Here is a 12,895-nt window from a genome sequence, read left to right on the forward strand (position 1 = left end):
TTTTACGTCCACTAGAGGGCAGACGGGGCCTCGGTTTAACGTCTCACCAGCAAAGCAGATTTTTGGGGTCTTGTTTTTGGATTAGTTTACGGGATTTTCAGGATCTTGCGGAGGCAGCGTTGGTGGTACCTCTCCAGTGCTTTGAGGTGCCTGCTGTACATGGTCCATGATACCTGCCCTGCTGTATGCCTCAGATACATGGACCATGTACAGCAGGCACCTCAAAGCACTGGAGAGGTACCACCAACGCTGCCTCCGCAAGATCCTGCAAATCCATTGGCAGGATAGGCGCACTAATGTCAGTGTTCTTGCTCAGGCCAACATCCCCAGCATCGAAGCTCTGACCACACTCAATCAGCTCCGATGGACGGGTAACATCGTCCGCATACCCGGTACAAGACTCCCAAAACAAGCGGCACGGCAAGAGAGCCCCAGGTGGGCAGAGGAAACGCTTCAAGGACACCCTCAAAGCCTCCTTGAAAAAGTGTAACATCCCCACCGACACCTGGGAATCCCTGGCCCAAGACTGCACAAAGTGGAGGAGAAGCATCCGGGAAGGTGCCGAACACCTCGAGTCTCTTCGCCGGGAGCAAGCGGAAGCCAAGCGTAGGCAGCGCAAGGAGCGCACGTCAACCTAAGCACCCCACCACCCGCCCCTTCAACCACCGTCTGCCCCACCTGTGAGAGGCTGTAGGTCCCGCATTGGACTCATCAGTCACCTGAGAACTCATTTTTAATGTGGAAGCAAGTCATCCTCGGTTCCGAGGGACTGCCTAAGAGAGAAGAGTTTACGGGAACAGTTACTATTTTGATCTTACTGAATGGCGGAGCCGGCCGGATGGCCCTCTCCTGCTCCTATTTCTCATGCTCTTATGTTATGTAGATGGGGGTGCGTGCGTGCGAGAGCACGTCAGGAGGGTGGAAGGGGGAAAAACAGAAACCCCAAAACAAAAAACCGACCCGACGAGAAAGAGAAATCAAGTCACAAAAGTACAGAACACAGAATGTTGCTTTATTCGAATCAAAGACTAGAGCCAGTGAAAAATTCGAACTTCTTCCCCATTTTGGCATTGTTGAAATGGTGCAAGAACAAAATAAAAACAAAAATTATATATATTTATTTATATATATATATATATACTGCACGGTCACCGGCCTCTGAAAGAAACTGGGTGACCTAAAGAAAACAAAAAAAAAATCCTTTCAATGTGAGAAAATTGGATAAAGATGGAATGCTTAGGATAAAAAAATCATAGTTTTTAATTATTATTTTTGTTAAAACCAGCCCTTCAGGACTGAGAACAGTTTATATTCCCCCCCTCCCTCCCCCAAAATATTGAAAATCAGAACACCTACTTTTTTTTTTGTTAATGTTTTTCTTTTTAAAGTTACAATGCAAATCCACTAACATAAAACAAGATAAAATCAGGTACACATAAATAGTCTCCAGAAACTTAATTTTGTTTTTAAAAATGCAGCTCGTTTCGTTATCCTTCAACACAACACTAACACTTGTTTCTACAGCGTAGCGACTACGCTGTGTACAGTTTTATTTTTAATATATATAATATATACAAAGTAAAAGTGAGCGACATACAATAGCAGGCTTTTTGTATTTTTATTTAAACTTTCTCTCTTCCTTTTAAACAGAGGTGACTTGCCCGAGCCACAAAATATGCGGCATCCGATTATACCCATATACGTGCTCCAAGTGCCCTCGGCCAATAAAAATCAGATCTGATGAAGCAGAAGCTGTAAACGGGCGCAGCCCTTTCCCCCTCGGAGTGGGTGAGCGGTAGGGGATGGGTGGGGAAATGGACAGGAACCCTTATAGTATTCTGGTCTTCAACTATGAGCCGACCCCCCCCCCATCTCCGCATTTACTTCGAGAGCGCTTAAACAACTGTGCGAAGATGGTCCCTTTGCAAGCCTGAATATTTCCCCGCACCCCCCCCCCCCAACAATAAAATTCAGTCTTCGGATGCGGGCATCGCTGGCATTCATTGCCCGTCCCTAATTGCCCTTGAGAAGGTGGTGGTGGTCCGCCTTCTTGAACCGCTGCAGACTCTGTGGTGAAGGTGCTCCCACAGTGCGGTTAGGTAGGGGAGTCCCTGGAATTTGATCCGGCGCGTGTTGCCGGAACCCTCCCGTTTTGCCGGAACCCTCCCGTTTGCTCAGCTATGCCTTGTCCCCCCCCCTAACTTCATGCAGCAGTACTTCAAGCCCTACCCCAGGGCTCGAGCACATAATCTGGGCCCACATTCCAGTCCAATGCTGCATCGTTAAGAGGTACCGTATTTCACTGGGACATTCAATCGAGACCCCCCCGCCCATCCCTGCTCAATTGGTTTCAGGGTTCTAGTTGAGGTGGACCTCATTGGAAGGAGAGCTGGGAGTTCTCTGGCTAACGTATCCCCCTTAGCCCAAATTATATTCAAGTAAGTCAAGTCTGTTGCCAATGCAGGATAACTGACGCGTTTTACCTACATTAATGCATTGAGGCACCTCGATGTCAACAGCTCGTTAGGCATTATACACGTGACAAATAATCCCACTCGCACATTTCACATCGGATATTTTTAAACCTGTAAACACACGATCACCCCTGCCTCCCCCTTCCACCACCCCCCCAAACCCCTTGGCTGCAGCACGCAGTCTCAAATCTCTGCCAAAGCGACTAATTGACCACACTACTGGGCTGGGCGGAGAGTCCTTTGCTTGGGGGGGGGGGGGGGGGGGGGCAGCGGCAGGGTTAAGGTGCTCTTCCCCAGGACCATGCCCACTGACCCTGTGGCGATGGCCATTGCTGGCTGCACTGCCCTCTGCTCGCACAGCGGGCACCTGGGAACGCGCTCCACCCGGCTACAGGGCACCGAGAGACACACCGATCGAGGGGGGCGTGGGCACGGGCACGCAGATATGATATTTCCAAACCAATCTGCTCACAGGCCCCACCTTCTAGGCCAGGTCACATTTATGGGGGAAGGCGGCGAAGGAAGGAGAGAGCGAGTCTGGTGAATAATTAGCAAATTCTCCTGACAACACAGGAACAAATTGTTTTGTTTAATAAGACAGCAGATGCATTAAGATCTAGTGGTTTAACCATGGCAACTGCACTCCAAGGCGTCTATCAGATGCTGAATACAGAATGAGAACTGGGAATAAGATTCCTTTCTTTAAAACTCCAAACACTGGGAATGCACAGCATGATGCTTGGGGGGGTTCAATTGATATTTTTAAGACCGAGATCGCTAAAATTTTGCCGGGGAAGGGTATCAAGGGATATGGAACACAGGCGGGTAAGATTAAGTCGAGGCACAGATCAGGCAGGATCTAACTGAATCACAGAACAGGCTCGAGGGGCTGAATGGCCGACTCCTGGTCCTAGGTCTGACAGCATCATGTTTTTTTTAAAAAAAATTGTTTAACGTTCCCGTTAAGCGCCTTGGGAGGTTTCTTACGACGGGAAAGGCTCGCTACAAATGTAAACTGAATCATCAGAATTGGAAGGCAACAAACCATTGTATAGGATGAGATTAAAAGGTAGTGGGGGGAGGGGAGGGGGCAGGAAAAAGAACAGGTAATGGGAGGGACAGAAACCGTATTAAACAGAAAATGCCGAAGACACTCGGCGGGTCGAGCAGCATCTGTCGAGCAAACAGATGTTGCAGTTTTTGGGAATGGAATCTTCATCGCCCCGTCTCTCTCTTCTGTTCAGCCAACGCTGTTCCTTTGTAATATTTCCCCATTCCGGGCAAGGGTTCAACACTCGAAACACTGACTTGTGCTCTCTCAACAGGTAAAGAGAAGGGGCGGGAATGTGACAAAGACACAGTTAAATGGTTTGACAGCTTGTTTTTTTAAAAAAAAAATGAAAGATTGGACCCGGGTGGAAAAAGATGATAAATCATCTCGAGCAGGATGGGTCACACAGGTACTGGCAGCCCTCTGGAAGCACACTGAAGTGCCAATCTGTCACGGGTGACCACAGACAGTGTGCTGGAAAGCTGTTTGCCTGCGGAGCCAGATTCCTGCTTGCCCGCTGTCCCTACACCTGCTCGCTCCAGCAGCAGGGGATGAGTAATATGACCAGGATCCCCGGCTAATTACTCCCTCCCTAAGCTAAGGGAAACGGGGATAATTACATAGAAGTAACAGCCCAGAAACAGGCCATTCGGCCCAACCAGTCCCTGCCGGCGTTTATGCTCCACTCAAGCCTCCTCCCGTCTTTCCTCGTCTAACTCTATCAGCGTAACCCTCTATTCCCTTCTCCCTCAGATGTTTATCTAGCCTCCCCTTAAATGCATCTATACTATTCACTTCAACCACTCCCTGTGGTAGAGAGTTCCACATTCTCACCTCTCTGGGTAAAGAAGTTTCTCCTGAATTCCCTATTTGATTTCTTGGTGACCATCTTATATTGATGGCCTCAAGTTTTGTTCTTCCCCACAAGTGGAAACACTCTCTCTGTGTCTACTCTATCAAAAGCTTTCATAATCTTAAAGACCTCTATTGGGTCACCCTTCAAGAGGAAAAAAAGAGACCCAGCCTGTTCATCCTTTCCTGATAGGTATAACCTCGCATTTCTGGTATCATCTTGTAAATCTTCTCTCCACCCTCTATCCTTTTTATAATATGGTGACCAGAATTATACACAGCGCTCCAAGTGCGGTCTAACCAAGGTTCGGTACAGTTGCTGCTGCCTCTTCTGGCTTCCCGACAGAGATCAACTCAAAAGAATACGGGGGTGGAATTTCCACAGGGATTCTCCCGCTGTGACTTTGGCGGGAGAAACGGCAATGGGCTGGGTTTCCCCGGCGGGAGATCGGGTGACATTGCAGCTCACCGGGCCTCTGGCAAAACCAATGAACTGATGAGACACTGCTTTAATTCTCCCAGTTCTACTGATTTTAACCATGGGACACCCCCCCACCCCCCCGAGAGGCTAATTCCTGCCAGATTACACCATTATCGTCACATCAAGTTGACCGGCAACCCGGCTGTGCCATCGCAGACCCCTGTCCTTCCAAAGATGGGCGGGGGCTGGACAACACACGGGTGGCAGTACCGGCGATTACGGGTCTGCCCCAGGAGCCAGCAGCGATGAGAGTGAGGAGTTAGGAGGATGGCGCAACGTGGTGTATGGGCCTCCCCAAGTGCTGTCGAATCCTGTAACCTTTTGGCACTGGCATATTAAGTAAACCAGGGGACAATAGCGCAACCATATCTGGTGTGGCAGCAGGAGGGGGCCACCTGGTCTTGGCCTAGTGCACTGGAAAGCGCGGGAGACCAAGGAAGAATAATTTTTTAAAAACGGGTGCAAGAGTGGATTCCTGATTATCCGATGAGACATGCAAAAGAAAACTTGAGAATAATATGCACTAACCCTCTATTTTACTTCAATACTCCTTTAATGCCTATTGGATATACAAGTTTTTGAAAGAGGTTTAAGATTCTTACCTCAGCGTCACATTTACCCTAAAGGCTGATCTTGCTATTCAAGTTAAAAGAGGATTTCAGCCGGTCTTTGTAAACCACCATCCCTCTCTCCCCGTGCACCACTGCAACGATCAGTTTACAATGATGGTGACAGGGTCGCTCTCTCCCCGTGCACCACTGCGGTGATCACAGTTTACAATGATGGTGACAGGGTCGCTCTCTCCCCGTGCACCACTGCGGTGATCACAGTTTACAATGATGGTGACAGGGTCGCTCTCTCCCCGTGCACCACTGCGGTGATCACAGTTTACAATGATGGTGACAGGGTCGCTCTCTCCCTGTGCACCACTGCGGTGATCACAGTTTACAGTGATGGTGACAGGGTCGCTCTCTCCCCGTGCACCACTGTGCTGATCACAGTTCACAATTACTGCAGTGCGGGGGAAAGGTGTGGAGCATGTACCATTTTAGTAAGCATGGTAGGAGGAGAGGGGGTGGTGTGCCTCACAACAGAGGCACACGACGACCCTGCAGTGATCTGGAAGGGGGTGGGTGCGGGGGCAGGTTATCACGTACATTGTCTATATTTACTAATTCTGCTCTACACACTTGCCTCGTTTACAACTCTTTAAAGATGGGCAGTACACGAACCAACGACCGGTCACACTAACGGACAGCTCGTGCTGCATCCCCCCTCTTCCACTAGTTTTCAAACACAAGGTGCCATTGTGGGGACCAGAACAGCTTTCGTCAACACCCTGAACCTCTGCTCAGTCCAGTAGAAATTAGATAGCTCTCTGGCTATTTCGGAAAAGAGGGAAATGGGGTGGACAGAAGGAGAACAGGGGAGGGTATTTGAGACGGCCAATTTGCCCTCTGCAGAGAGGAGAGAGACGCGATTCCCGCAGACAAAACCCCGTCACATCAACAACTGGTAGCTTCAAGTGTCGGGGCAAAGAACCGAGATTCCCAAGACCCTGGAGGAATGCTGAAGTGAGCCTCTCCGTTACAGGATTTGTCTCCTTTAACTCTCAAACAACAACAAAAGAAAAAATACCCAGATGCTCGCCGCAAGCTCTAAACTGCCCAAGGCCGAGACCACCGCCGATTCACACCCCAGGCACGCTGCTACCCGGCCAACCGGCATCTTAACGCTGCAAGTTTATCTCTAAACCTGCTCCGAGCCAACAATACAGTGTCACCTCATCATAGATAGTCCCCCAAAGAGCCATAAAAAAAAGTACTTTATTGTTAAGCGCAAGTGATATAAAAAACAATGGCAACATGCTGCTATGAACAGGAAAGTGCATCACGTCAGAGACTGTGGAGGGGTGAACACGGTTATAGTGAGGGGCGGGGGGGGGGGGGGTCGCTGTAATGACTTGGCTAGTTCTATTTGAGCAAAGGAAAGCAAGATAATAGGCAGAGGTCACTGGTGTCCCCTTAAACAAAGCAACCTTTCACCCTCAGAGGTCGACGCTGGGAGACCAAGTAGAGGAGAGGAACCAGCGGATCAGCCCTTTCCAGTTACACGACGCGTCCCATTTTCAGGACACCTGCGGCTCTAGACAAGTAAACGAGAGCCGTCAAGGTGATTTCTGAATGTAGTCAAACTGCGCAAAGGTTAGAGAGCTCGTTCCCCCCCCCCCCCCCCGATAAGAGCTTTAGGGACGGGCAGAAGAAAAACCAAGGATGCAACAACTGACGGGAGAGCCACCCCCCCCACCAAAAAAACAGAAAGCAAATCGAATGCTCAGAATTTAATTGTGGACCCCCTTTTGACTGCAGTCTGCGATGAATTCCCAGCGGACCATGACGTACAATCGCCCCCCCCCCCACTTTATTTTCCCGTTGGCAGTAAACAACCTCACGGGGGGGTGGAGCGGGTTGAAGGGAAACCAATTTCTGGCAAAGTGGGGTGCCAGAGCAGACGACAAGAACGTGAGAGGGCGCGAGTGCAGGGGAAAGAGACCCAGCGGGCTTTTAAACCCGGGGGGGGGATCTCTGCGCGGGGAACCCACCCGGCAACAGACGGAAAGGCCCGGGTAAATCCGCCGCCAACGCTAGAAGGCGAGCGAGCGGGCGGGGGACGGCAGCGCAGCATTCACAACCGAGAGCACCCGCTCGCACGCTGTGCCGACCACCCGACGGCTGGGAAGGGGCGGCGGTCCTTTTTTCAAAAGTAAGAATTTTACACGCCGCTCTCACCCAGTGAGGCACGCGCGTGCTTCTTCGGAATTCTCAGCGCTGACGGTTACCGTGATCAGCGAGGGCAGGAGATGGAAAGCGACTCGGCAGGCCTAGCGGGAAGTCACCAGTGACCGGCCCAGCCGGCCGAGGCTTCGATTTGCTCAAATATCACCGGCTCCTGGCGTGACATAATTAGTGCTTCAGTATAAAAATTGAAAGCGAGGGCGTTGGGTGTCGAGGGAGGGTTGGGGGAGGTGAAAAGACGCATCAGTAACAGTATTCTATGAAAGAAACACACACTCTCTCTGTCTCTCTCTCTCTCTCACACACACATACACGACTGAACTAATCTGTAGCAAAGAATTAAAAAAAAAAAATCCGGTGACAAAGCTTAGATCATCGCCACCAGGAGAGCTCGGTCAATTTAAGTTTCTCTTTTTAAAAAAAAAAAATAAAAAAAAAATTTACTTCAGTCTTTTCTTCCTCGTTAAATGTTGTTACTATACAGGAACCTCATAGAATCATTATTCCCCCCTACCACCACTTCCCAAGGTTCTTTTGTTATTTAAACAGACAAATCAAACTTCACTCTACGAATCACAGGGGGTGGCGGGGGCAGGGGGGGGGGGCAGGAGTGGATTTATTTTTCTTCATTTTTCGGGGTATCTGTTTATCGCAGACACCTTTATCTCCTCCTCCTCCCCTTTCCACATCCTGCAATTTCTTCTCAAGGGAGAGGGAGGGAGGGAGGGAGGGAGGGAGGGGAGGAGAGGACGGGAAGTTTCAAATCTAATAAAAAGGTTGTTGTTTTTTTTTTTTTTTTTTAAATGTCGACACGCCACTTCACTTCACGGTTAATTCCAGATTTTTAGGAAACTGTCCCAAGATCCCGTCGCTACCGCCATGCCGTCGTCCGTCACACCCAGGCAGCTGACCCTGTTGTCATGACCAGCCAGGACTCCTGCAAGCGGGTGAAAGAGAAAGAGAGATTAGAGAATCAAATGAATCTGGAGCTTCGTAAGCAGCCGCTCGCAACAAGATTCCCAGAAGACGACAAAGAGCATTCAGCGGTGGGATTAATCCACGAGTAAAAAATCTAGCATATGTGCACACTTCCTGTTGTCATGATTTATATCAACACTTAACATTGAAACTGCCCATTTTAAATAAGAAACCTGGCGCAGTGGTACAAGTGGTTCTGTTACTGGACTAGTAGACCAGGGAATGCAAGCTAAAATCCCGCTATTTGAATGCAGTTTTAAACATAGGAACAGGAGGAGGCCCATTCAGCCCCTCGAGCCTGTTCCGCCATTCAATTCCGCCATGGCCGATTTGTATTTTAACTCCCATCTACCCGCCTTGGTTCTGTAACCCTTAATACCCTTGTCTAACAAAAATCTATTGATCTCCGTCTTGAAATTTTCAACTGATCTTCAGCCTTGACAGCTTTTTTTTTTTGTTGGGGGGGGGGGGGGGGAAAAAGAGTTTTTCAGATTTCCACTACCCTTTGTGTGAAGAAGTGTTGCTTGACATCACCCCTGAACGGCCTGGCTCTAATTTTAAGGTTATGCTTCCTTGAGCTGGACTCCCCCACCCCCCCGCCCACCAGAGGAAATAGTTTCTCTCTATCTATCAAATTCTTGCTAATTAAAAGCTGGAAACAAAAAGTTGGTTTCAGTAAGAGTGACCGTGAAGCTTTCGAGTTGTCGTAAAAACCCCCAATTGGTTCACTGATGCCCTTTAGGGAAGGGAACCTGTCGTCCTTACACGTGGGCCTATGCGCGACTCCAGTTCCGCGCCTGCGCTCTCTCTCGCAAGCCGCTCAGTTGCATCAAACCACCACCATCGGCACTCTCGCAGGGCAACGCGGGACGGGCAAGAAATGCTGGCCTCGCCAGCGACGCCCACATCCAGTGAATGAATTTTCAAAAGTTGCCCGCAGCTGTAGTTGTAGGCTCTGGCCGGTAGGTGGTGCCGCGGAGCAAGTTTCTGAAACGTCTCGCCCATCTTGTCTATAATAATGGCTGCATATCGTGACACCCGGAGTGGAGATGATGGGGGAATTCCCCCGTCAATCACGCCTGGAAGCGACGGACTGATTTCACGTAATTTGTGTTGTGTAACTACCCTCCACTCAATACAATACAATACAAATCGCTTTATTGGCATGATAAGGTACATCTTATGTTGCCAAAGCATCAAAATACATTTATGGTTGAACACAAACGCGGTTCCATTCATACAGTGTATAAACAGGTATATCCCTGAGTTTATAATATACATTCGCCTGCATTCTGCTGGAGAAACCACCTTGCTGCACTCGGGGCGACTCTTTGCTGTAGTAGTTTCAGTCGCAGGGTTCGGAGACCCTAAATTAAAACAAGCCCCCGCCTCCAAATCACTAGCTGGCACAGTGGTGCCAATATTCACTCCGATATAACCACTTTCATTCATCAACGGGCTGTCAGCAACGACACGGGAAAGATTACTGGCCTCCGCCACTGCAGGCTCTCGCTGGGTGCGACCCCTTGGGCAGCAACAGCCAGTCACCGACTCTCTTCCAAGTGGCCATTTGCGAGCCTGGGTAGCGGCGGCTGGTTTAGGAGGTGCCTGCGGAACCACAGCCTGGCTTGAGTCAGTGACACCAAGGAGGCAACCGGGGGGAGGGGGGAGGAGGTTGGGAACCCTCTACATAGCTACTCTCGAGCAATGCTCCCTGTAATTTGTTTTGGCGCTGCACGGCCCTTTAAGAGGCCGCAAATTGCCCCAAAAAAAACCGCACATGCGGTTTCTGCATTGAAGAGCCAGCAAGCCACTAGGGTTGGGGTTACCTGCAGCACTGTGCAGCTTAAAGGGAACATTTTATTGGCGGGGGGGGGGGGGGGGGGGGGGGTGGAATCTAACCTTTTCTCTGCGGTTGATACTTTTCATTAAGAGTAATCTGCTCCCAGCCCGCACCGTTAGGACACAGTCTGACTCACCTTTGCTCCCTTGTCCAGGGTATGTGGAGTAACACAGGAACGGGTTTAGGCCCTTCTGTCCAGGGAGCGTGCTTTGCTTTCGGGGCAGCACAGCAGCTCCGATCTCTTAAAGCCCACTTCCCACCCCTCCACGTACATCAGCAACCTCCAAGTCTCTTACTGCCCTGTCAAACACCTCAACTGATTCTGCCTCTTATGACCTTCTGAGGTCCATACTCCCAGCACCCTTTGTGTGTGGAGGATTTTCAGGATTGGTGTTTAACCTTTCTGAAATGCGAGGCACAGTTCGAGGGAAGCAGTTTACAGCTGCAGTTACTGACACCACTATTCCCAGCCAGAATGGAGACGATTGGGTAATTTCCCGCGTCAATCACGCCTGTGTCTGGGGTTCATTTTATGCACATGAATTTGTATTATGTAACTATCCTCCACTCACTGCATTTTACCAGAGAAATAATCCTGCTTTTACCGGGAGACTTTGCTGTAGTTTCGGTCAGGAGTTCTGTTTGCTGTAGTGCGCAGAGACTCTTTAAATAGACTCTGTGGACTGTGTGCTGTAGTGCACTATTTAAATAGACGCTGTAGACTGTTCTAGTGCGCTGTTTAAATAGACTCTGTAGACTGTTTGCTGTAGTGTGCTGTTTAAATAGACTGGATTGTTTTCTGTAACGCGTAGAGACTCTTTTTAAATAGATTCTGTTTGTTGCAAGTCCTGCCCAGCCTCCGACCCACCCGCTGATCCGCCGTGACCTTTACCCTCCTTTCTCCCCAGGCCACTCCAGTCCTAACCTGCACACCTTCCCTGACAGTTCCCGAATTTCAGGCATGGAAGAAAGGACAGGAGCCCGGGAGCGGGAACAAGATCATAAGGGGGTGGGGACAAACCGAGATTGCGGCCCACTTACCAGCACGGTCGCCTTTCATGGAGTCCCAGATGTTGCAGTTGAAGTCGTCGTAGCCGGCCAGCAGGAGGCGGCCGCTCTTGGAGAAGGCCACCGACGTGATGCCACAGATGATGTTGTCGTGCGAGTACATCATCAGCTCCTGGTCCGCCCGGAGGTCGAACAGTCGGCAGGTGGCGTCGTCCGAGCCCGTGGCGAAGGCATTCCCGTTGGGGAAGAACTGGAGAAAGCGAGAGAGAAAGAAAGGTGTCTCCCGTCAACAGATCACCAGTAACATGGAGCATCGGCCGCCTTCCCTTTCTTCATGTGATCCCTCAATGAACGCGGCTTGCACTCGCAACCTCGTCACTGGTGCTAGAGGAGGAGCTGCAGCATTATCACCTCCCCCCGGTAACCACTAGGCTTTGCTCTCCTTTCCATACTCCCTCTCTCCATTGCAACTGCTCTCATCTCTATTTCATAGGAACCAAAGGAGGCCATTCAGCCCCTTGAGCCTGTTCCACCATTCAATTAGATCATGGCTGATCTGTATCTTAACTCAATCTACAGGAAACTTTGGTTTATCCGGAGGTTATATGTCTGGAATACTCGATCTAACGGCAAAAATCAGGAGCAGTTTTCTATAAGATTTTTTGTTCTCGTTGCTTTTTTCCCCCCCCCAGTCAGGCACTGCAAGGTCTGTAGCTATAGCAACAGCTTCAGCTAGAGACGCTTGCAGCTGCAGCCGACTGTTTTGAAGCTGTCGCTAAGCAACAGGGTTTGTCGATTCACACGGAGCTTCTCAGTTCCGTATGTTTCAACATTAACGCTGGTATGTCCGGCACTTTTGATGGTACGGCACCAGCTCGGGCCCGTCAGTGCCGGATATCAGAAAGTTTCCTGTACCTGCCTTGGTTCCGTAGCCCTCGTTACCCTTACCTAACAAAAATCTATCAATCTCAGTTTTGAAATTTACAACTGACCCCCCCCCCCCCCCCAGCCGTAACAGCTTTTTGGGGGAGAGTTTTCCAGATTTCCACTACCCTTTGTGTGAAGAAATGTTTCCTGCCATCACCCCCTGAACGGCCTGGCTCTAATTTTAAGGTTACACCCCCTTGTTATGGACTCCCCCCCACCAGAGGAAATAGATTCTCTCCATCCACCCGATCAAATCTTTTAATCATCTTCAACAACTTGATTAGATCACCCTTTAATCTCCTATACTCGAGGGAATACAAGCCCAGTCTGTGCAACCTGTCCCCATAATTTAACCCCATCAGCCCCCCCCCCCCCCCCCCGGTATCATTCTGGTGAATCTGCGCTGCACCCCCTCCCAAGGCCAATATATCCTTCCTGAGGTGAATCATCAACACTTCTGTGGTCTTCGCTCTTCTAGACCGCTCG

The 12,895-nt window shown here is 49.9% G+C and overlaps 1 protein-coding gene across 1 annotated transcript in view; it reads right to left on the bottom strand.

Annotated features, from left to right (window-relative positions):
- Positions 1 to 991: 991 nt before the first annotated feature.
- LOC147090595 (guanine nucleotide-binding protein G(I)/G(S)/G(T) subunit beta-2) overlaps positions 992 to 12,895 on the bottom strand; it is a 35,074-nt gene continuing 23,170 nt past the window's right edge. Inside the window, exons 9-10 of the mRNA XM_085977362.1 lie at positions 11,516 to 11,732; positions 992 to 8,590 (exon numbers count right to left, since the gene is read on the bottom strand). Of these exons, the coding sequence (XP_085833488.1) occupies positions 8,484 to 8,590; positions 11,516 to 11,732 (324 nt within the window). The 3' untranslated portion in view covers positions 992 to 8,483. The remainder of the gene's footprint in view (positions 8,591 to 11,515; positions 11,733 to 12,895) is intronic.

This window comes from Somniosus microcephalus, unplaced genomic scaffold, assembly GCF_052327205.1.
Source record: "Somniosus microcephalus isolate GS21.2 unplaced genomic scaffold, FLI_Smic_1.0 unresolved_chr4, whole genome shotgun sequence".
Lineage (NCBI taxonomy): Eukaryota > Metazoa > Chordata > Chondrichthyes > Squaliformes > Somniosidae > Somniosus > Somniosus microcephalus.